Source organism: Molossus molossus, unplaced genomic scaffold, assembly GCF_014108415.1.
Source record: "Molossus molossus isolate mMolMol1 unplaced genomic scaffold, mMolMol1.p scaffold_m16_p_7, whole genome shotgun sequence".
Lineage (NCBI taxonomy): Eukaryota > Metazoa > Chordata > Mammalia > Chiroptera > Molossidae > Molossus > Molossus molossus.
Window position 1 is genome coordinate 106,252,320 of NW_023425401.1, and position 21,487 is coordinate 106,273,806.

Here is a 21,487-nt window from a genome sequence, read left to right on the forward strand (position 1 = left end):
GCTGATGTGCACTGTGGGGCAGCCCATGGGCACCCAGGTCAGCTGATGTGCACTGCGGGGTGGCCCATGGGCACCCAGGTCAGCTGATGTGCACTGTGGGGCGGCCCATGGGCACCCAGGTCAGCTGATGTGCACTGTGGGGTGGCCCATGGGCACCCAGGTCAGCTGATGTGCACTGTGGGGTGGCCCATGGGCACCCAGGTCAGCTGATGTGCACTGTGGGGCGGCCCATGGGCACCCAGGTCAGCTGATGTGCACTGTGGGGCGGCCCATGGGCACCCAGATCAGCTGATGTGCACTGTGGGGCGGGCCATGGGCACCCAGGTCAGCTGATGTGCACTGTGGGGCGGCCCATGGGCACCCAGGTCAGCTGATGTGCACTGTGGGGCGGCCCATGGGCACCCAGGTCAGCTGATGTGCACTGTGGGGCAGCCCATGGGCACCCAGGTCAGCTGATGTGCACTGCGGGGTGGCCCATGGGCACCCAGGTCAGCTGATGTGCACTGTGGGGCGGCCCATGGGCACCCAGGTCAGCTGATGTGCACGTCGGGGTGGCCCATGGGCACCCAGGTCAGCTGATGTGCACTGCGGGGTGGCCCATGGGCACCCAGGTCAGCTGATGTGCACTGTGGGGCGGCCCATGGGCACCCAGGTCAGCTGATGTGCACGTCGGGGTGGCCCATGGGCACCCAGATCAGCTGATGTGCACTGTGGGGCGGCCCATGGGCACCCAGGTCAGCTGATGTGCACGTCGGGGTGGCCCATGGGCACCCAGCTCAGCTGATGTGCACGTCGGGGTGGCCCATGGGCACCGAGGTCAGCTGATGTGCACTGTGGGGTGGCCCATTGGCACCGAGGTCAGCTGATGTGCACTGTGGGGTGGCCCATTGGCTCCGAGTTCAGCTGATGTGCACTGCGGGGTGGCCCATGGGCACCCAGGTCAGCTGATGTGCACTGTGGGGTGGCCCATGGGCACCCAGGTCAGCTGATGTGCACTGTGGGGTGGCCCATTGGCACAGAGGTCAGCTGATGTGCACTGTGGGGTGGCCCATGGGCACCCAGATCAGCTGATGTGCACTGTGGGGTGGCCCATTGGCACAGAGGTCAGCTGATGTGCACGGCGGGGCAGCCTATTGGCTCCGAGTTCAGCTGATGTGCACGGCGGGTTGGCCCATGGGCACCCAGGTCAGCTGATGTGCACGGCGGGGTGGCCCATCTGCACCCAGGTCAGCTGATAGACACAAGGTGCTCACGTAGGTAGAGCCGGGGCCACAAGCCCTGCACCTGGACAGTGGCCCTGTGTTCTCATTCCTCGTGGCTTTCAGATGTGATGATGTCTATTCAGCATGAATTACAAACTCTTCGCTAGTCTCTCTTATTCTTTCATGTTTATTGCTTCTGGTAGGTCCATGTATTACCTCTGGTGAGAAAAAGGGCTCTCTCTAAAAAAAAGAAAAAAATATATATATATATGTGTGTGTGTGTGTATTATATGTGTGTGTGTATGTATATATATATATATATATATATATATATATATATAATAAATATACAGTCATCTCTTGCCACTTTGCACTTTGACTTTGGTGGCTTCACTGTATCACGTTTTTTTCAAATATATTCATTAAAAAGTTGATCAAGACAGTGAAAATGATACAGTGTGTGCACGGTTGTCTGAATCAAGTATGTACCCCTGTATTACAATTAAAATTAAAATCACTGTAAGTATGGGCTGTAGGCCTATGTATTCGAGCACCCCAGGAACCCTTCAACGCCAGGTGCAACCGCTAGAGTCTGGAGCAGATTAACCACGATAAATGATGGATGGGGTGTGTGTGTGTGTGTGTGTGTTTATATACATATATATATAATTTTTCTTTAATTTCCCAATGTGTGTACAGCAGTACAAGGCATAGAGGAAAATCTCAATAAATATTTGTAATGAAAAGCCTTCCCAGAAAACAGCGCCTGTAGCACTTTCTGTCACCGCGGCTTATACATTGTGTCCACGTAGGAGAATGTGCGGTCACAGTGTTTCCGTTCTGATGATGATGTCAGTCACCCTTGGCAGACAATTAAAATACAACAATCTCTTATATGCTCTCATATCTCCTGATTCCAAGTTTATTCTAAGTCTATGTTTTCGGTGTTATTCTAATCTTGTTATTCTGAGTTATGTGATTTCTAAGAGACAAGTTACACATTTAAAACTTGGTGTACAGATGATACCTTTGTTGCAGAAGTCAAATTTTCAAAAATGTAATATGGATGAAGTGCCTTCGGGTTTCATAAATGCTCCATTTGCGACCTAAATTTAAATGAGCTAATGGATCGTTTTATCAATTATTCATCAGCTTCGTTTCGGTCACCTTGGATGTGCGTGCAGTGAGTGTTAGCTTTCAGCACGTGCATTGTTCACCACGCTTGCCCCGTGGCAGGCGTGGGCTGAGAGCTTCCTCCCAGCACTGGGCTGAGGGTCTCTGACTCCGCTCGCGTCCCCATTTCCTCCTGATGACGCTTAGAGACCCCTGGTCAGAGAAGCTGTCCTGGCCAGACAGCCCAGAACAGCAACCCCCTCAGCCTCCACGTGACCCCACACCCCCTGCCCCATTGTAGTAACGTCTCTGCAGAATGTACCGTCATCTCATTACATAAATTTACTTTTTGTAAAAGTAAAGTTTCTTTTCCCAGAGACATCCTATTCCAGGAGGACAGAAATGCTGTCAGTTTGGTCCATTGCTTTGGTTCCTGTGCCCAGCATGGGCGCTTGGTATAGATTCGAATGAATGAACATTAGCACATTCTTTTTTTTTTTTTTTCTTTTTTTAATTTGGCTTGATTGTTGGAAGTATTACAGATGTCCCTCTTTATTTCCCTGATTGACCCTCTCCACCTCATTCCTGCCCTCCCCCCAGGCACTATTGTCTGTGTCCACAGGTTATGCATATAAGTTCTTTGGTTAATCTCTTTCCACCCCACCCTCTTCCTTCTGAGATTCATCAGTCTGTTCCCTGCTTCCATGTCTTTGGATCTATTTCGTTCGTCAGTTTATTTTGTTCCTTAGATTCCAAATATAAGTGAGACCATGTGATCCTTGTCTTTCTCTGACTGTCTTATTTTCCTTAGCATAATACTCTCCAGGTCCCTCCAGGCTGTCTCAAAGGATAAGAGATATTTCTTTTGTACAGCTGCATAGTACTCCATTGTGTAAATGTACCACAGCTTTTTTGTCCACTCTTCTACTGATGGGCACTTGGGCTGTTTCCAGATCTTAGCAATTGTAAATAGCACTATTATGAACATAAGGGTGCATGTATTCTTTCTGATTGGTGTTTTAGATTCTTAGGATATATTTCTAGAAGTGTGATTGCTGGTTCAAATGGCAATTCTATTTTTAATTTTAATAGAGTGGGAGCTTTAGAAGTAAGAATTACTCCAGTTAAATGCAGAACTATGACAAAAGATTATAGACTGTTAGACTCCAGTGAATCAGGAGATAGGAAATCAAGGTTTTATTTATTTGGGCTCACTGGTAGCTAAACTGACTATCACATTTAAAAAATAAAACATAGTTAATGTAAAACCCTTCACTTTAGACACCCATTTTATGAGAACTGATACTTTAAAAATAAATTTTATGTTCATATTTTTATCTTTTTACATTTAGCTTTGGGGGGAATATATCCGTACACCCATGCCATAATCCCCAGAGGCTCCTACCATATAAATAAGAAATCTAACAACGTTTTTACAAGGATGGCCTGGTTTATTTTAACTTCAAATTTGCACACGCTTGAGGGATGAGATAATGAATGACAGACAATTGGTTTCCCCAGTATCATTGAGAACGTAACTCCACCTGAGTGACTTTTCAGAAAAAGAAGTGCGTCCCTTCTGCTCATGTTGTTCCTGTTTATAAACTAGGGAGCTAGAAACCCCTCTGGACTAAGCAGTGTGAGCTCGGTGCCTCTGGGGCTGAGTGTCTACTAACACCTGTTGGGGACTTAAGAGCGCCTATGTATGAATCAGGTGTGGTGTGTCATGGTAATCAAGCAGCGGGCTTCAGGTCATCCATTCACTCACTTCATTCATTCATTCATTCATTCATTCATTCATTCTTCATTCAGAAAATGCTGTTAGTGTGTGTGTCAACTGCTCTTCAGGTCCCTGGAGAGTCAGCCTTAAGCAAACTATGAACAACTTTATTCCCACAGAGCGTCCAGCCAACCAAACAATGGAATGAGGGAAAACACAGCGTGTCAGGTGACTCGCAATGCTCTGTGGGAAAACCAGGCCAGGGTGGGTGCAGAGGGTGAAGGCGGTAGCCTGGTGCTCTTTCGACCGGTGGGCTTCATACGCTCGTCCACAGCGGTGGAAGGTGACAGCGAGCAGGGCCTGGGAGGAGTGAGGTCCCAGCCTGGTGACAGCTGCATTAGTGATCGGGAAGGTGCATGGCAGGAGCAGGCCTGTTGATGAAGGAAGGGCAGGGGCCCTGGAGGTGGACAGGTGTGGACAAGGATTCGGGAATGAGATGCCACCAGTGCTGTGGCCACTGTGGCCGCTGAAGGGTTTCTGCTTTTCTCCCAAGGGCTGGGGAGCAGGCGCCAGTGGCTATCTTGAGCACAGGAGTTGAACGGCCCCCTTACATTTTTAATAGGCCCCTTTGGGCGCTAAGCACACAAGGACTGTCGGGGACGAGGGAGCCCCTGCGGTCTTCCTGATGGCGGATGGCCGGGTGAGGCGGCATATCGGATGGTCCAGAATGACCAGACACAGGCCGGCCTCGACTCAGCCCCTCAGGCAATGAGAGTCCACGGAGGAGAAATCCAAGGGTTGCGTGCTGGGCACTTGAGCATTTAGACATAAGATGCCTCCGAGGATCCTGAGAGCAGCTGGTAGTGAAGGAGAAGACAAGACAGTGAATGGCCTGTAGAAGCCAAGAGGAATAGCGTGGAAGGATCACCCGGTACCAGTCCAGCCGGCGGGTCCAGCATGGGAACGGATGCATTTCAGATGCTTTGCAAGTCGGGGATTACTGGGTTCTCCTTTGCTGACTCCTGTTTGCTTAGTCTTTTCGTTTGGGTAGGATGCGTCCTGGCCTCCCCTCCTCCGAGCTCCATGTTTGCCATTCTCTACTCCCGTGATGAAGATTTGCCAGGAGGTGCCAGCTTCCCAAGCCTGTTAAATAAACAGCCTCAGCTTTGCTCAGGCCCCGGAGATAGCAGGTCTGCATGGAGGCCCTTGGGCATAAAGCAAAGTCACAGTTCCAACCCCAGAAAACCGGAAGGGGTTTACACCGCTCCTGGGGTGTGTTAGGATGTCCTAGTTGAGTTGCCGACATTCTGCTCATTTGCTAAACTGCTGCATCAAAGATTTGTAAATGTGTGCGGCAGTCCATGGTTATTCTGACAAAGACACACCGATCTCTGTATAAAGGGTTTGACTGGTGCTCTCTCTCTTTCCTCTCTTTTCAGAAAAATGTGACGAACCGCTGGTGTTGGGGCTCCCCCACGTCGCGTTCAGCAGCTCCTCCTCCATGTCCGCCAGCTACTCTCCGGGCTACGCCAAGATCAACAAACGAGGGGGTAAGGCGACTTTCGTCTCCACCAGTGTGTGAAATAAGAAATGCTATATGTACAGCTCTAAGGATAGTTTGCTTCTCAGATACATTGCATTGCATAGCAACCACTAGCAAGCAACCATAAATATTCTTCCCCCTTCTATCTGTGGACCCCAAGAGACTGTAACCCTCTTTTCCAGTCACTACTGGGGAGCAAAAATTTGGGGTGAAAGTAAGAACTGATAAATGAAAGAGGAGACTTTGCAGAGTTGCACGTCATAAGGAATTCAAAGTGACATCAAAATTCGGAGGTCAGGAAATTCTCATTAATGAGAAAATCACTCAGAAAAAGGTGGAAAAGAGTTGATTTCAAATGTGTACAGTGCTCAAAAAGTTGTTTTTTTTTTTTTTTTTTCCCTCTTTATTAAGGTACAACTTAGTTTCTACTGAAAGTACAGCATGAAAAATTATGACCCTTTACAATTTCTCCCCCAGTACACAGAATTTAACTTTGGTATTAAAGCTGTATAAAAAGGAGTTTGAGGTTTTGACTTTAAAGACCTGGTATTAATTAGTAAAGGGTCATTTCCAAGTAGACCGCAGTACGCAGAGGAGAAAGGGACAGAAACTTAGAACTGCTTTGCTTCAGAGGCACGCTGATAAAAATATCAACGAACGGCAATTTAAAAGGGAGGGAAGAATATTTTTCTTGGATAACTAAAGATCAACCAACAAAGACCATACCTTTTTTTTTTTTTTTTTCAATAAAACAGGGAATACTAAACTCAAATCACAGCCAACTGAGGAAAAATCAAAGTAAGTAAACACAGGAGGAAGAAAGGAGAGGGAGAAGGGGAGGGGAAGAAGACAGAGGGAAGGAAGGAGGAAAAAACATAAATAAGGTGAAACACGGGAAGATAAGAAATGCAAAATAAGAAGAAAAGAGAAGGAAGAAAGAAAAACGATGTCAGAAAAGAGAAAGAGTAATCAGACTCAGAAAGACCAAAGAAAAGAATAAAAGAGGGTAGATAAAGATAGCATAATATGTACACATTAATATATACAGAGATTCACAGAGTATAAAGAGACCTTAACCAGTAAAAAGATTTGGGGAAAGAAAAGTGCAGGCAAAGTAGAGGGATATAAATTTAAAAATATGTATAGTTTTGATTTAAAAGTAGTATTAATAAGTTGCTCTCTCTTTATACGATCTGATGTTCATTAGATTATGGGCATGAGAGTTGATGAGTTACTATAGACTATCAAAAGTTTTGCTTAAACATGGTAAACTAATGCCAAGTTTAATTCATTCCTCTTCTATAAAAGTCACTGATAAAAACAACAAAAAACAATGTGGATACAAAACATAAAACAAGGAATCTCTATACCTAAATAGTAATTATAATCCATGTGGCCTTGAACTAGGAAACCTAGAGCAAAATATAAAAGAGAAAAGAAATTAATAACCTATATCCCCAGCTATCAAGAGCATTGTATATTTTTTAAAAGAAGTCTGGCAATACCGGGAGACCTACAACTGTAATGAGAGGAAACAGACTCACAAAAATATTTTAAAGAAAGTTTGGTGAGGGAATATGACTGATGAATTCTATACCCAGTGAATTCGGGCAAGGCAGGTCAGGTCGCACGTACAACCTCTTTGAGAATACAAATAATGTTGTCCAAGCAACAATAAGACGAATGAAAAGAAAAAAAGAAGAAAGAAAACATGATCACATGACTGGTGCTGACCAGTGAGTCCATTTCAGTATAACACTGTGGCTCATCAACTTACGAGCTGTGGTTGTACAACAGAGTATCCATTTTATAGATGCAAGAATGTAAAAATACCAAATTATGGGAATTAAATGGATGGGTGCATTGCCCCTCCTCTAACCTTTCAGAGTAGGAGGCCAATAAAAGCCGTAACTTTAACAGCAAATATATTTGTTCTTGATTTTTTTTTATAAGTAACATTTTTATGAAGAAACACCAATAGCTTTTTGTTGTTGCATTCATGCAATTTACACAAAGTTACGTTAAAATTGGTTTTGTTTTAAAATAGTACAAGATGCCGCTTTCAATTGCTTAGAGCTTATCTGTTTAACTCCTCATGTATATGCCGTGAGGTATCTAAAGTGAAACTTCTAGAGGGTCAACTTTATTAATAACCTGGATGCTGGGATTGGAGGAGGGTGTTTATAATAGCTTTCTCTGTAGTTTCTAGAATATGTACCTATGTCTCCATATCTGTAGACAGAAATAATAATGTGTTTCCGGAAAGAAAGTTCTTTCAAAAGCAAAAGACTATAGAACAAAAGTTACCGTTTCTTAGCCCTTTGGGCAGCATCTCTGATCACTGATACAGTGCGCTGTGCACGGGGGTGAGCTCCCGAGGTAGGAGCTCTTTGGGAGCAAGCAAGGTGTGTGCTGTTGTTACAGATTCACCCCTGCCTGTGTCTATTGCATCAGCATCTGTTATGGGCAGCCTTAGGGACTTGTGTTTTGACCCTGAAAGACCCCTTTGGCTTATCAGTGGGATACTGTGCATGACTGCATGTAACTCCCTCTCAACACCACCCCGTGCAATCTACCGAGGTGTTTGGGACTGTCACACAGCGACTACTCCTCCACCCTCGCGCTGCCCTGTGTCTGCAGGTACACACGAGACCCGAGTGACGACCTCAGTGTGCATCAAGGTAGCAAGCAAGCGAGGGAGGGTCATTTCTTCCTTAAGAAGAAGAAAGAATTCAGGCAGGGTTATTTGATAAGCAAGAAAGCTTTTCATGCCATTATATAATCCATACACTGTGGTCTTGAGAGAGGGGCCGCCTTGGCTCAAGCTCACGCTAAGGTACAAACGGCTAGTGACCCACATTGATTGAGGATAGATTTTTTTTTATAGCACAACATGATATTACTTATCTGAAAAATAAATAAAAGCAGCAGGCAAATCCAAAGGGAGGGAAAAACAGTGTACCTAAGAGAAGCCGGGAACGCTGGAGATGTATCTGCCTGCTTCGCTGTTGGTGAGAACCCGCTGATACGTACACCGTGTACACACCTGCAAGTAGGAAGATCATGTACTGCCGAACACAGAGGGCAAAAGGGTGTCGCTTACTAATTATTCAAATGTAGAAAAGAACAAAGTCACTTGAGCATTGCGTTGATACACGTGGGCTTCAACTTTTATGATCACTTATTTAAATCATATCCTTCAAAGGCATTTGGGAGAGACAGAGCCCATGAATACATAGAGAAGCAGGGAAAAATGCAAATATACATTCAGAGGGCAAATTAATAGAGATATGAAATTTAATTTTGGGGTTCTCTCCATACAGATTTGTCTGCTACAGCTTTGATATCAGGAGCCAGTCCAGGACAAATTGGGGAGACATGTGATGTTTACATGGAAAACCCACTTGTAATTCTCTCGTGTCTTTCGGAGCCTCCTGCTTTAAATGTCTTGTTTGTTTCTTTGTTTGTCTTTGAACAATACCTAATTCCTGTGATCTATAGTCCGGATTTATCTCCACATTCTTTGTTCGTTGAAAGTGTCCCAGTCTGTGCCATTATGAGTGAATAGCAATCGATGAGTTACTCTGGCCCAAGGGTAGCACGGATATGAAATCTTTGAGAGCTTTGAATAAGGCATCCTCTACCTTACATGTCTACAGTATTTTACAGATTAGAAAATGCGTTCATGTATACCCTGCATGTCACTTGACCTTCATGACAACCTTGTTAGATAGAATGTTAAGTTAGGGATGTCAATCATTTCTTCTGCCAGCTTCCTAGTTCCCATCCCTCTGGTAGTATTCATCCTCCTTCTATGCCCCAAAGGGGCTGCCATTCAACCACAGCACCTTCTTCTCCTTCCACAGTCCACGGATGATGAGAGCAAACCCATGACCTCAGCTGATGCCATCAGAATCTGTGTTCTTTGTATGTGACATAGATTTGGGAACTGAGAAGGCTGTTGGGGAACCTAGGATGGGCCCCGTGTAAATAGAGAGAAGTGAAAGCAAAGACTAGAAGGTTGATAATATCCTCGTCATCCCTCTTCTCTGGGTCCCTGCTGGCATCTGGCCGTAACTCTGGCTGTACTTCTTGCGTCTGTGATTTTTACATTTCTAGTTATGATGCCCACCTCCTCTTGCCCCAGCTAATTTGAGTAAATGTGTCTTCCTAGTTACTAAAGAACTCCTGATTAAAACCAAATAACCAAAGAATGTATACGCATGTATGCATCACCCACGGACAGGGACAATAGTGGGATGAAGGCCTGGGTCGTGGGCATGGGAGCAGCGGGGAGGGTGTCAGTAGGGGGAAAAAGGGGGGACATCTGTAATACTTTCAACAATAAAGATTTTTTCAAAAATAAAAAGTATGAAAACAGTTATCATTGTCCCTATTTTACAGATTAAAATAAGAGAGGGCGCCTATATGAACGGAGAGTTTGCACTTTAGATTCTGAAGCGGGGTAGCTATGGACCAGTGGTCCGGAGGCACAAATCCACGTCTCCTGCTCAAAGCTGGCATTGGTCACGCGCGAGTAAGCCAGATGAAGCCGTATCCACGCCGCACATAGATTCACCCAAAGAAAGAACCTACACAGAGGTGGCTTCCGGCAAGTTTGCTTCGTGTCTCGAGAGCTGGAACAACCCTGCCGGCAGTTTCATTGCTTCGTGAGTGATGTAGACCTTGGATCATCTTCTCTCTTTCTCACTTGCCACTTGGGTTGACTCGGCAGATGCGTCGATGCTCACAGTTCCTCAGAGCCTTTTTCTTTTTAGATTTACTTCCTGGATAATGCCTCCCCCTTGGGGACATCTTCTGTATTCAGAGCGAAGGGCAGGGAGCTGCAGTTGGCAGTGTCTTTTGAAGTTAGCTCACCCGTGTCTCCTGCAGCGGGGAGAGCAGATCGCATCTGTAGGCCACGTAATTGAGGATCACCTCTGGAAGGAACAGGTGTGTGACCGACATCTGGAAAGACTGGCAGAGGGATCCCTGAATGTTCACACTTGTACCTTAAAGGGAACTACAGTCTTGACCTTCCCTTAAAAGACACCCCTGACGTTAGGAATTGCCGCCACGCCTTGATGCCTTGGCTTGGTCAAATCATTACTTTTATAATTTTCGGCTTCCTATTGTCCAAGAGGAAGCTTTCATTATTAGCATAACACCAACTTCAGGGCACAGGTCCAGTCCATACCTGCCTTGTAGCTCTGCCCCTAAAGGCTCCTAGGTGGCCCCAAAATAATCACACTTACTCTGCTCTTCAGAGAACCTGTCCCTGCTACCCCTGGAAAGCAACATACTCTCTCTTTTCTTGAACCTTGAATTATCATGTCCCTTAGTTACATTTGTAAACACCTTCTCTACTTATTTCTACTCTTTCTCCCCTTTTCTGCTTTAAATATTCAAAAGATCTGTCACAGCTAAGGACATTCGAAAGCTGAGCGGATGCCCGATGAGTTGAGAAAGCCATCCCAATGCCTCCGTGAGGATATTGTCCCTCTTTGGGCTGGTGGTCTTCTGCTCTCTCCTGTCCCTGATTCACCCTTTGGTTCCTTATTACCTACTCCTGGCAGCCGGAATCTGCCAGATCAAGTACTGTTCTTAACCTTGATGAGGAAGCTCTTTCCTTAGATGATTCCATCAAGGCTTAAACTCTGAAATAGACTCATCTTCCCAACTGGTGAGTTTCTATCCATGTTGGCAGATTTCATGCCACGATTTCCCTTCGTCCTCTATCCTTGACTCCGTGATTCTCTTAACTTCTCCCTCCTCCCACTCGTTGATGATTCATTACTTCTTTATTACGAATTCATCATCTGAAGTGTTACTTCTCCTAGGAACATTGGCCTTTTAAGACAAGATCCTTGGGAGCAGGAAAATCCAGAAGGCTGATGTTCGAATGTAGCATTTCAGGATATTTGACATTTCTGTTTGGACGGGTTATATATCTTCATCTTCAAATTAGTCTTCTAGAAACACCTGCTGATGTTGCTGGCTCTTACACAGTGCCGAGCAGCAGTGGGAGAAGGGCGTGCACTCATGCATAACTAGGTTCTGATGTGGACTCAACCGAGGATGATTATGGTGCTAGTCAATTATTTAAACTTTCTGCATCCTGGTGTCCTGATTTATATGGGTACTATATAATTTATTGCCTAAACCAGGAACTTCTTATAATTGGAGAGTTCTGTTCATTATTACACCAGAGTAATCACGGAAGTCCAGGCCCCTTCTTTATATGTTAACGTGAATCAGTTATATAATTTAAATGAAATGATCTACAAAAAGTTTTGCATTTAAATATCAGCCTCTTTGCCATCCATTGCCCTCGACTCCTCAACATAATAATGCAGATGTTAATATTTTAAAGCAACTAAATGAAATAATCTCGTCATTACTAAAATAGTGCTTCCATTTGACCCAGTGATCCCACTTCTAGGAATATACCCTAAGAAGCCTGAAACACCAATCCGAAAGAATATATGTACCCCCATGTTCGTAGCAGCACTATTTATAATAGCTAAGATCTGGAAACAGCCCAAATGTCTATCAGTAGATGAATGGATAAAAAAACTGTGGTACATATACACAATGGAGTACTACGCAGCTGTAAGAAAGAAAGAAATATCTCTTATCCTTTGAGACAATATGGAGGGACCTGGAAACTATCATCCTAAGCGAAACAAGCCAAACAGAGAAAGACAAGTATCATATGATCTCACTTATTGTGGAATATAATGAACATAACAGTCTGAGAAATGGGGTAGTCCCAGAGTCGTGGAAGTAGGGTACAGACTGACAATTCCCAGAAGAAGGGGTGGTGGGGGAGAGATAAACCACAGAATTTATATGCATGTATGCATGAACAATGGGTATGAACAACAAAGCTGGGGACAGGGCGGGGAGAAAGAGAAAGGGGGATTCAATGGGGGGGGGGAGGAGAAACATCTGTAACAAAAAATTAATTAATTAATTAATTTAAAAAAATAGTGCTTCCCTAAAGAGTGATTTCTAGAATTTGTGTATTTGTCACTGTGTGTGTGTCTCCCCTATCATCCTCTAAGAAAAAAAGACAATAATTGAAAGAGAAAAATGTTTTAATGAGTGTCACACAGCTAGACTGCTGTTTAACATTAACTTAAATCGAGTCCAAGTCGTTTTACCTTAAATCCCTTTCTATTCAAATCAAGGAGTTTATGTCAGTGAATTCAAAGTGTCATTTTGTTCTTGTTATCTTCATATAATTTGAGTTAGATTTTATAGGCTCCAATATAATACTTATTAATTTTATGATCTTCAGAAAAACCAAAAAAGAATTTTTCTGGACATTATAGAGAATTCAAAAAATGTTCTTTATTTTTTTCTCTCAGCGCTATATATTCTGGCTATTTTTAAAAAAATATGTATTTACGTTATTTTCTTTCAAGCCTTTGTATATGTATTCCCTTTTTCAGTGAATGTGGGTTGCCCTCTAACTCTATCGGAGGTTTTCATTTTTTCTTTTTACTTCAGTTCTCAAATGTGAATCAAAAGTTGGGCTTCACAGGAAGCTTTAAAAAACTAAATGGACAATACATGGTCCATGTGCAATGACTGACCATGTGACCATGCAGTGTGCAAAGCATATGCACCGGAAATGGCTCACAGTCTGTTTAGACATGCCTTTTTGATGAGCAGACACTATTGCCATTTTTCTTCTGTGGCATCACATGTTTTTAATGTTGGGATTGTAATCCCTTCTTTTGTGTCCTGCATGGAAGTCTATGCCAGGTTCTGTAGCATTTCATAGAACACCAAGGTGTGTGACATCCGTGTGCTCTCTGCACCCACACATACAACACGAGTTTGCACAATCAGATCAGCCAGGCAAAGACTGTGCTCTGTGGCCCTCTCTAGGGTAATCAGAGACGCTCTTTATCCTGGGGTCTCTGCAGGGCCAGTGGACACACTTTTATTCTGGGAGATGCTCTTCTTTTTTCCTCCTTTTTAAAAATATTTTTCCCCTCTATTGATTTGAGGGAGCAAGAGATAGAAACATCAATGAGAGAGAACATCAATTGGCTGTCTTCTGCATGCCACCCACTGGGGATTGGGCTCACTACCTGGGCATGTGCCCTGACCAGGAATCGAATAGGTGACCTCTTGGTGCATGGGTCGATGCTCAACCACTGAGCCATATTGGCCAGGCCCACCTGGCAATTTTAAACAATCCTCACATTTGGGGCATTTGAGAGGTTCACTTGCTCAGCTTCCCTTGCTGCTAGGTTTGTAGCCAAGAGCTTCCTATTTGTCTGTGAGAAAATCATGAGCTTGATGAGAGTTAGCGCTACTACATTAACCACTGCTACCATCTATGAAATGGCTCTGGAATGTTACATTCCCGACACTCTTCCTATAGCACAATATTAACAGGTGATTGTCTAAAAGAATTGGAAACTTGTGATTAATCAATGAACATATTTGTAATCTATCTTTCTGACACATGCCTTGTCATTTTACTTTACCCACAACATTGAAAATGGTACTATTTGGACCACGACAGATTCTTAGTGATGTGTAAACACTTCCTCCTCTGTGCCTACAGATGCTTCCTATATAATAACTTTGAAAATGACCAAGTTAGCTGGAAGAATATATTTTTCCAGTCAAGTTTCTACAATTTGAATTTTTCTCTCTAAACCATTCTGGAATATAGGCCAATAATATGTTTTGGAGGTTCAATGTCTAATTTTCCCTTTGATGTTTTCTAATTTTATTTAAAGAGAGTATCTAATATTTTCCACATCTCTGCTAAGAAGGTGGGGGAAATTATGTGAATGATTTATACCATAGAAGAAATATTCATCTTACGACAGAAATGTTCACACAATCCCAAAGCACTTTCTTAACACGGTACTGCACACATTTGACTCTCAAAGAATTTTTTTTAAAATGAATGAACAACTATATATCATTATACTTATCCCATATAGTAGTCTACCCATTATAAACTTCAAATGCTCATTGCCTCTCTGTTGGATGACTTATTCAACTAAGAGGGAGCATTTGCTAACATTTTCAGTGTCCAAAGAAAGTGACGCAAGTTAGCTAGTCACTGATGTCGCTAATTGTGATCCCGACAAGGAGAGAGAGTAGATACCCATAGCAAACACTGTTAGCATCATTTATATATTTAAAAAAAAAATCCAATATCCATTTTCCAGAATGTACACTCAGAACAGTTGGGAAGTGGCCCCATGGTATGGATGACCTCCCAGAGTGCCCCCCCCCCCCCCGTGAAACAGGTGCATCAGGATAATGGTGTTGAATTGGTGAAATCTGCCCTTTGTCTCAGGATGTGTTGTGCACAGAGGAGGTTTCACTTTGAGCTGCAGCACCAACTCGCTAACAGGTGCCCTTAGGTAGCAGAATTCCTTCTACGGGCTCTTGTATCTTGTGTCTAGCCCACAAGGAATGCATTCTCTGTTTCGGTTGCCACAGGGCAGCCTTTAAGAAACAAAGATTAAAAATGAGCAGGGCATGTCCGCACATCAGTGTCTGGGAAACTCCACCAGCTGACCACATGCAGGACTCAGCCCTGTCACGGGCACTGCACGGGGTCCATTTATTAGACAAGGTTAGGGCACAAACCACCACACGCGTGAAAATGTTCTTCAAACCCTATAATTACATTTTCTCCGTACCAGATGCATGGCTCTGCATCATCCTTCAATTTCTGCTCTTCTATAATTAGGGGAGGTCCCTTGCGTTCTGCCTGTTTGTCTCCATCCCCTTATTTCATTCATTAGGAAACCAAAAAAAAAAAAAAAAAGACCAAATTATTTCCAAGACCATTGAAAGGATTTAATTTAGTTATAGCTCTATTAGCAACCTGGTTAGGTCATACGAATTAGAATGAATAGTTCCTTGTCTTAATACTTTTAGCAAATAGATGTCTTTTTTACACAATTTTCTTTGGGAAGAATAAAAAAATTAGATTACCTCCCTTTTATACCCATGCATTGCAAACGAATTCTAAAAATATTGTCACTAATAACAATTCCAAGGGGTCCAGACTTTGTGAGCATTCTGTCTTTTCTCTTCTCCAAATGAGCAATCAAGTCTGTTTACTTGGCCCCTTGCTTTAAAACAGAGATACACCGTTTGACATGGATACTGTTGCAATAAACCAGGGCCTTTAGAACAGCCTGCTTCTATTGTTCCTGCCTCTTTAACAAGAAAATGTAAACACAAAAGGTAGAAAGTTTTATTCCCCAGGTTTTCACGCAAAGGTCACTTTTATTTTACTCTTTCTCAGCTATTTTTATTTCCTTGGAGATGGAAGGGACTCGCCCTGGACGGTTTTATCTCGCTTTGTTTTCCTCCTCGGCAGCTTCTGGAATTTATTTCCTTTGTCTCTGTTTTCCACTTGGAAATCGGTGGGCGATGCTATTGATTCCAGTTGGAGGAGCCGTGTCTGGCGTTATGTCTGTTACCGTCACCTCGTAGCCACGAGGAGCCAGGAGACTGTGGTGCCTGCAGGGTGAATTATCATGCGTCAGACAGTCTGAGCCTGAGCAAATGTACAGATGCTGCATAATTACATGTTCTGTAGATTTTTCCCTAGCCCGGTTCTGGCACCTATGCATTTCAACGCGTTCCTGATCTGCATCTTTTCGGTTGTTTTATCTCCTCTTCGCTGATGCTTAGGACGCTAGCTGGACCGTACAGGCTGTACTGTTCAAGTAACGAAAAGTATCTCAAGTAGCTCAGGTCCTCGACTCTCGTGTCTTCCTCAAAGCTGCTTCTTTACGACGTTGAGCAGATGCGGCAGGGGGTGAGCTCGTGTCGCATCCCTTAGGCTGTCGTGGAAACTGGTTTTACAAAGCCTCGGGACCTATTGCTGCCCTTCGGCGAGGACATGCCATGTTGGCCACTTTCCGCTGCCTTTCCGCCCTGAATGATCTAAAAAGAAGTGGAGGTTGAAATCACAGGCTTCTGTAGGCTACGTGGCTCTGTGATATTAGCCGTATACGTGATTTCAAGGGCCTGTTCTTTCCCATTGTGATGAGGTCCCTCATTCCTCTAGGGTCAGAGAGGTCCCAGAAGGAGGAGGATTGAACTGAGCTGTGGGACAGTACCATCAGGAGAGAGACACAGGTGGGCAGAAGGGATCACCTTCCTCACTGTGGAAAGACTGACCATGGTGACACGTCCAGGGAGGCCAGAAAGCCAGAGGGCGCCACCCTCCCCCCACCCCAATCCGTCAGCACCTTATGCCCACATATGAAATGATACGCAGTTCTTCCCACTGGCCTCCATGTTATTATACGGGTCATTCTTCATGGAGAGCTTCAACATTTTTTCTTTAATCCACACCCACGGATATTTTCTTCAATTGATTCTAGAGACAGAGAAAGGAGAGAGCAAGACATGTCTATGTGAGAGAAACATTGATCCATTGCCTCCTGAGGCACCCTGAGCAGAGATTGAACCTGCAACCTAGGGATGTGCCCTGACCGGAAATCGAACCAGCAACCTTTTGTGTGATGCTTCACGGATGGAGCCACCAGGCCAGGGCCAGAGCTACAACACTTTTTTTTTATTCCTTCTTTATTGATTTTAGAGAGAGGAAGGGAGAGGGAGAGAGAGATAGAAATATCCATGAGCGAGAACATTGATTGGCCACCTCGCATGCCCCCCACTGGGGATCAGGCCCACAACCCGGCATGTGCCCTGACCGGGAATCGAACCAGCAACCTCTTGGTGCACGGGTCGACACTCAACCACTGAGCCACACCAGCCAGGCCAGAACTTCAACCTTTTTAAGTTGCTTGCCCTTTGGAAGTGAGTTCAGGTATCACCTTTTTAAGAAGTCATCATGATGGATTGACAGCTGCCTCCCCGTTTGTCAAGGTGGGCTGTGTTCTTACGTCTGTCTCAGAACTCAGTGTGCTGTATTGTAGACCCCCTTGTCTGACCCAGGACGCCGGCTGTGAGTCGCACACACACCCCATGTCTCGTGCGTCTGCGTAGACCCGGCATCTCCTCTGCTCCCTGCAAAAGGGAAGAATTTAGAAGTAACAACATTTAGTTTTATGAATAAAAATGAATAAAATCTAAGAAACTGTAGACTCCTCCCCAAGGCCACAGCTGACATCAGATCTGAGCATCTGAAGCAAACTCTTCTGACTTTAAAATCACTCACTGTTCTTCTCATATCCCCCCTACCCATGTGAGCTGTTCTTTCAAGAAAAGTTGGAAGAATATTGCACTGGTCAGAGACCGTAGCCAGATTTCCCCCTGGTGTTTTAGAACACGGACACACTCTCTCTTTCTTTCTCGAGAAGTGTATACTGATTTTGTCATTTCTTTCTTTGCCTATTATCTTTGTTTTAAATAATCGCAGAGTAATCAAGGTACCGTTTTAAATATTTACGTATAATGACATATTTTTAAAAGACCGCTGTTTTTTTTTTTTGCTCCCTGCTTTCAAAGAGAAGCCAACATTTAGACTTCTTCAGGCTTGCTTCTCAATTATGAGATGAGGTGGTAGACAGCAAAGACGTAACCGTACTTGAACTATTATGCAGATGCGAACAGCAAAGATCGGAGCAAAACATTGAGACCCAAGTCTGTCTCCCAGGGAAGAATGAAAGTGAGAGAAACAATGATGTTCGGGGAGATATGCCTGAACCTGACAGCTGCAATATCGTTATTGACTTGCTAACGCTCTTAATATTCAAAGCACACCTGGAGAAAAAGCAGTAAGTCGGGGCAGAGTGAAAAGGGATGAAGAACAGAGACACAACTCAACCACAAAATCGAAAAGGTCTGAGGTTGACCAGATATGCCGGAACGTGGATCTCTGTTTGGTAGGAGATGGGAATGAGATGGCGGAGTCATAACGATGTCCCACTGTGAGATTGTCATCAATGGCCGAATGGTTTCTTCCAGTGTGAGATTCGACATCGTTACATGTCGCCTTCTGTTTTGTTAGTGTTCAGCAGAATGACTGTACTTTTTGAAAACTGGTAGAGACCACCAAGGGAATGGATTCAGTGTTTCCCGATCTTCTCCACATCAGGTATCGGGATAGGTTGAGCAAAAACGATTATTTTCAAGATATTATTTTCAATCTTCTCTACATAGAATTCAAGACTTAGTCATGTATGATGGAAAAAAGTTTCCTCAGGAGAATGTCAGAGAAGCAATAAATGCCTTTGGGTTTGCCGTACAAACTGTGGTATTTGAGTTTCCACAATTAAAAGAGAAATGTGCAACCAAACAGTTGCGTTCGGAACAACAAACAGTGTTTACTGGTTGTATATCCAAAGGACTGGCACTCACTGGGCATCAGGAGGGAGGAAGGAGAGAGGCTATGTCACCTGTGAGCAGCCTCACCCCTTCCCAGGTGTGATGGCCAAACTCAAACAGTGACCCTCAGACTCGGGGGAAAGCACCCACGTGGTTCAGTTTTAGGGATCTTATTGGATACGCCCAAACAATGCAACTCCAGCAAAAATACCGCCTTGTCTACGTGATTTGTCAGAGATTTCTCTACATGGTCTAGAGACGGTTTGGTTCCCTCGGTCCACAGTCCAGTTTCCTGTGGTTGAACATGAGGAGACGTGTGGTGGACAGGCGTAGCGATGCCAGCCAGGAGCCTCTGTGCCCTTTGCTGGAGAGAAGACAATGCGTGCTACCCAGTGGGTAAAACAGAGGGGAAATGCTGGGGTTTTTTGTTGTTATAACTCCACAGTAATTTACTGTGAGATCTTTGGAACGGTTCTCCTACTGATATGGCATCCATCTGAAAGGCATTCATTCTCCTTAGCAATTTATCAATCACTGGGCAAGGATTCACTAAGGAAAGAGAGACAGGCGAGATGTTAAGAGCCTGAAACATGGTCAGCAGCTTCTGGAGGGACGACGATGTAAATTCAAATAGACTTCTCACTGGGACTCAAATCTCAAACCCGGTGGTTCTGTGTCTGTGTATGGGATTAATCAAGATGTAAGGTTCACTTCGGTCTCAACTCCTAGGGACCTCCTCCTCCTATTTTATTTTTTTCTGTGTTAGGATGACGTAGCTTGTATAGAAAAAAAATGAGATTGATTCCTTTAGAAGCTCGAAAGTGTTATCATGCGAGTTTCACATTCCACAGTGGGGAAAAACAGAAGGCAGAGTGGAGAAATGAAGGTCCCGTTGCTGGAGGAGAACCCTGCCTCCCTCTGCTGCATGAACTAGCACCATTATTCATATTTCAGGGACCTCAACTAGACATTCATTATTCATAAACACTTACATAACTCTGAGTAATTCAGGCTGAGAGAGAACGTCACCAATCTTTTTTTTTTTTTTTTCCCGTGATGACGAAGACCTCCTGTAACCTAAAAGAAAGAACAAAAAAGTGGTTAAAAATAAGTCCTGGTCTGCGGCATGTAAATGCATGTTTTAATTTTGTGCAAATCACCTCCAAGAAGACGAGGCGAACACAGTACATTGGGCTCCGTCTTTCCAAAGATGTTCTCCAAACAGGTGCACGAGGGCCCGACCTATCGGAATGGTGATAATGGACTAAGATAGAGGCATCGATTCTTTCAACCGGGGCCCTCTCAGTACTTCTAATGCACAGTGACACAGGCCGAGACCTGGAAAGGCCTAATAGACAAGACTAAGGAAGTATCAGACTAAGATGTCAGCTGTGGCTGACTATGGAAGGGTCGGTGTAGCCCAGCCATTCAGTCAACATGCATTGAGCTGGACTCCACATTCATTTCCACATCGCACCCCGATATCCAAAGCTTTCTAGGGACTCTGAGGTGGGAGCTTGTTGGGGTAATGAGGTGAAGTCATTGTCACGACGAGAAGCAGTGTCTGATGCACGTGGGGCCGTGTTCTGATCCCCAAATGGGGAGAAGATTCAGGTGACTGTCAGTCAGACGTCATAGGCCCTTGTCTTGCTTAGTGGTGAAGATCATTAAAGAATTTCTCCTCATTTGTCCTTTGAGGGACCTGGGTTTCCTTGTGGGGCCGACAGAAACCGTTCCTTCTATTCTTTCTTCTTTCCTATCTCTAATTCAAATTTTATCTTATTTTTGTTTTTGTTGGTTTCTTAGAGAGAGAGAAAGGGAGGGGGAGAGATAGATAAACATCGATGGGAGAGAAACATTATTGGCTGCTTCCTGCACGCCCCCTACTGGCGATCGAGCCTGAGGAACTCCAGGCATGTGCCCTGATCTGGAGTCGAATTGATGACCCTCCAGTGCATGGGTTGATGCTCAACCATCCCGGCTGGGCTCTCATTCAAATTTTAAATACCAGCTTGTTTTAGTTTTATATAAAGCAATAAGCTCCCACTGAGTAGCACAAAACTACGCACTGGGTTGGGGGCATGACGTGAATGAACGTAGCGGCAATGATAAAGTCAGGGAATGTTTTACAGATGTGTACCGCACGATTCTAAAAGGTCATCATTCATAGTACAGCCTGTGGCCACGCTGTCCAATAAAATAGAGAAAAAGCCACGGATGTGATTTTGAATCATCCAGTGCCCATATTAAAAAAGTTTAAAAAAGGTAAAGATAGTTCATGATAGGTTCTGTTTAACCGGATCTATCAAAATACTGTCGTTTCAATATGTGATCAATATAAACATTATTAATTTGACATTTCGCTTTTTCTACTAAGTTTTTAAAATATGGTGTGTATTGTATACTGATAGCACATCTTTTTAAATTTTTTTTTCTTTATTGATATTAGAGAGGAAGGGAGAGGGAGAGAGAGATAGAAACATCAATGAGAGAGAACATCGATGGACCGCCTCCTACATGCCCCCCACTGGGGCCCACAACCTGGGCATGTGCCCTGACCAGGAATCGAACCGGCGACCTCTTGGTGCATGGGTCAATGCTCAACCACTG

General features: G+C 44.2%; 1 protein-coding gene across 1 annotated transcript in view; it reads left to right on the forward strand.

Moving 5' to 3' along the window:
* Positions 1-21,487, forward strand: part of CNTNAP2 (contactin associated protein 2) — a 1,693,809-nt gene that overhangs the window by 536,150 nt on the left and 1,136,172 nt on the right. The window contains exon 2 of the mRNA XM_036246733.1: positions 5,475-5,585. Coding sequence (XP_036102626.1) covers positions 5,475-5,585 — 111 coding nt within the window. The remainder of the gene's footprint in view (positions 1-5,474; positions 5,586-21,487) is intronic.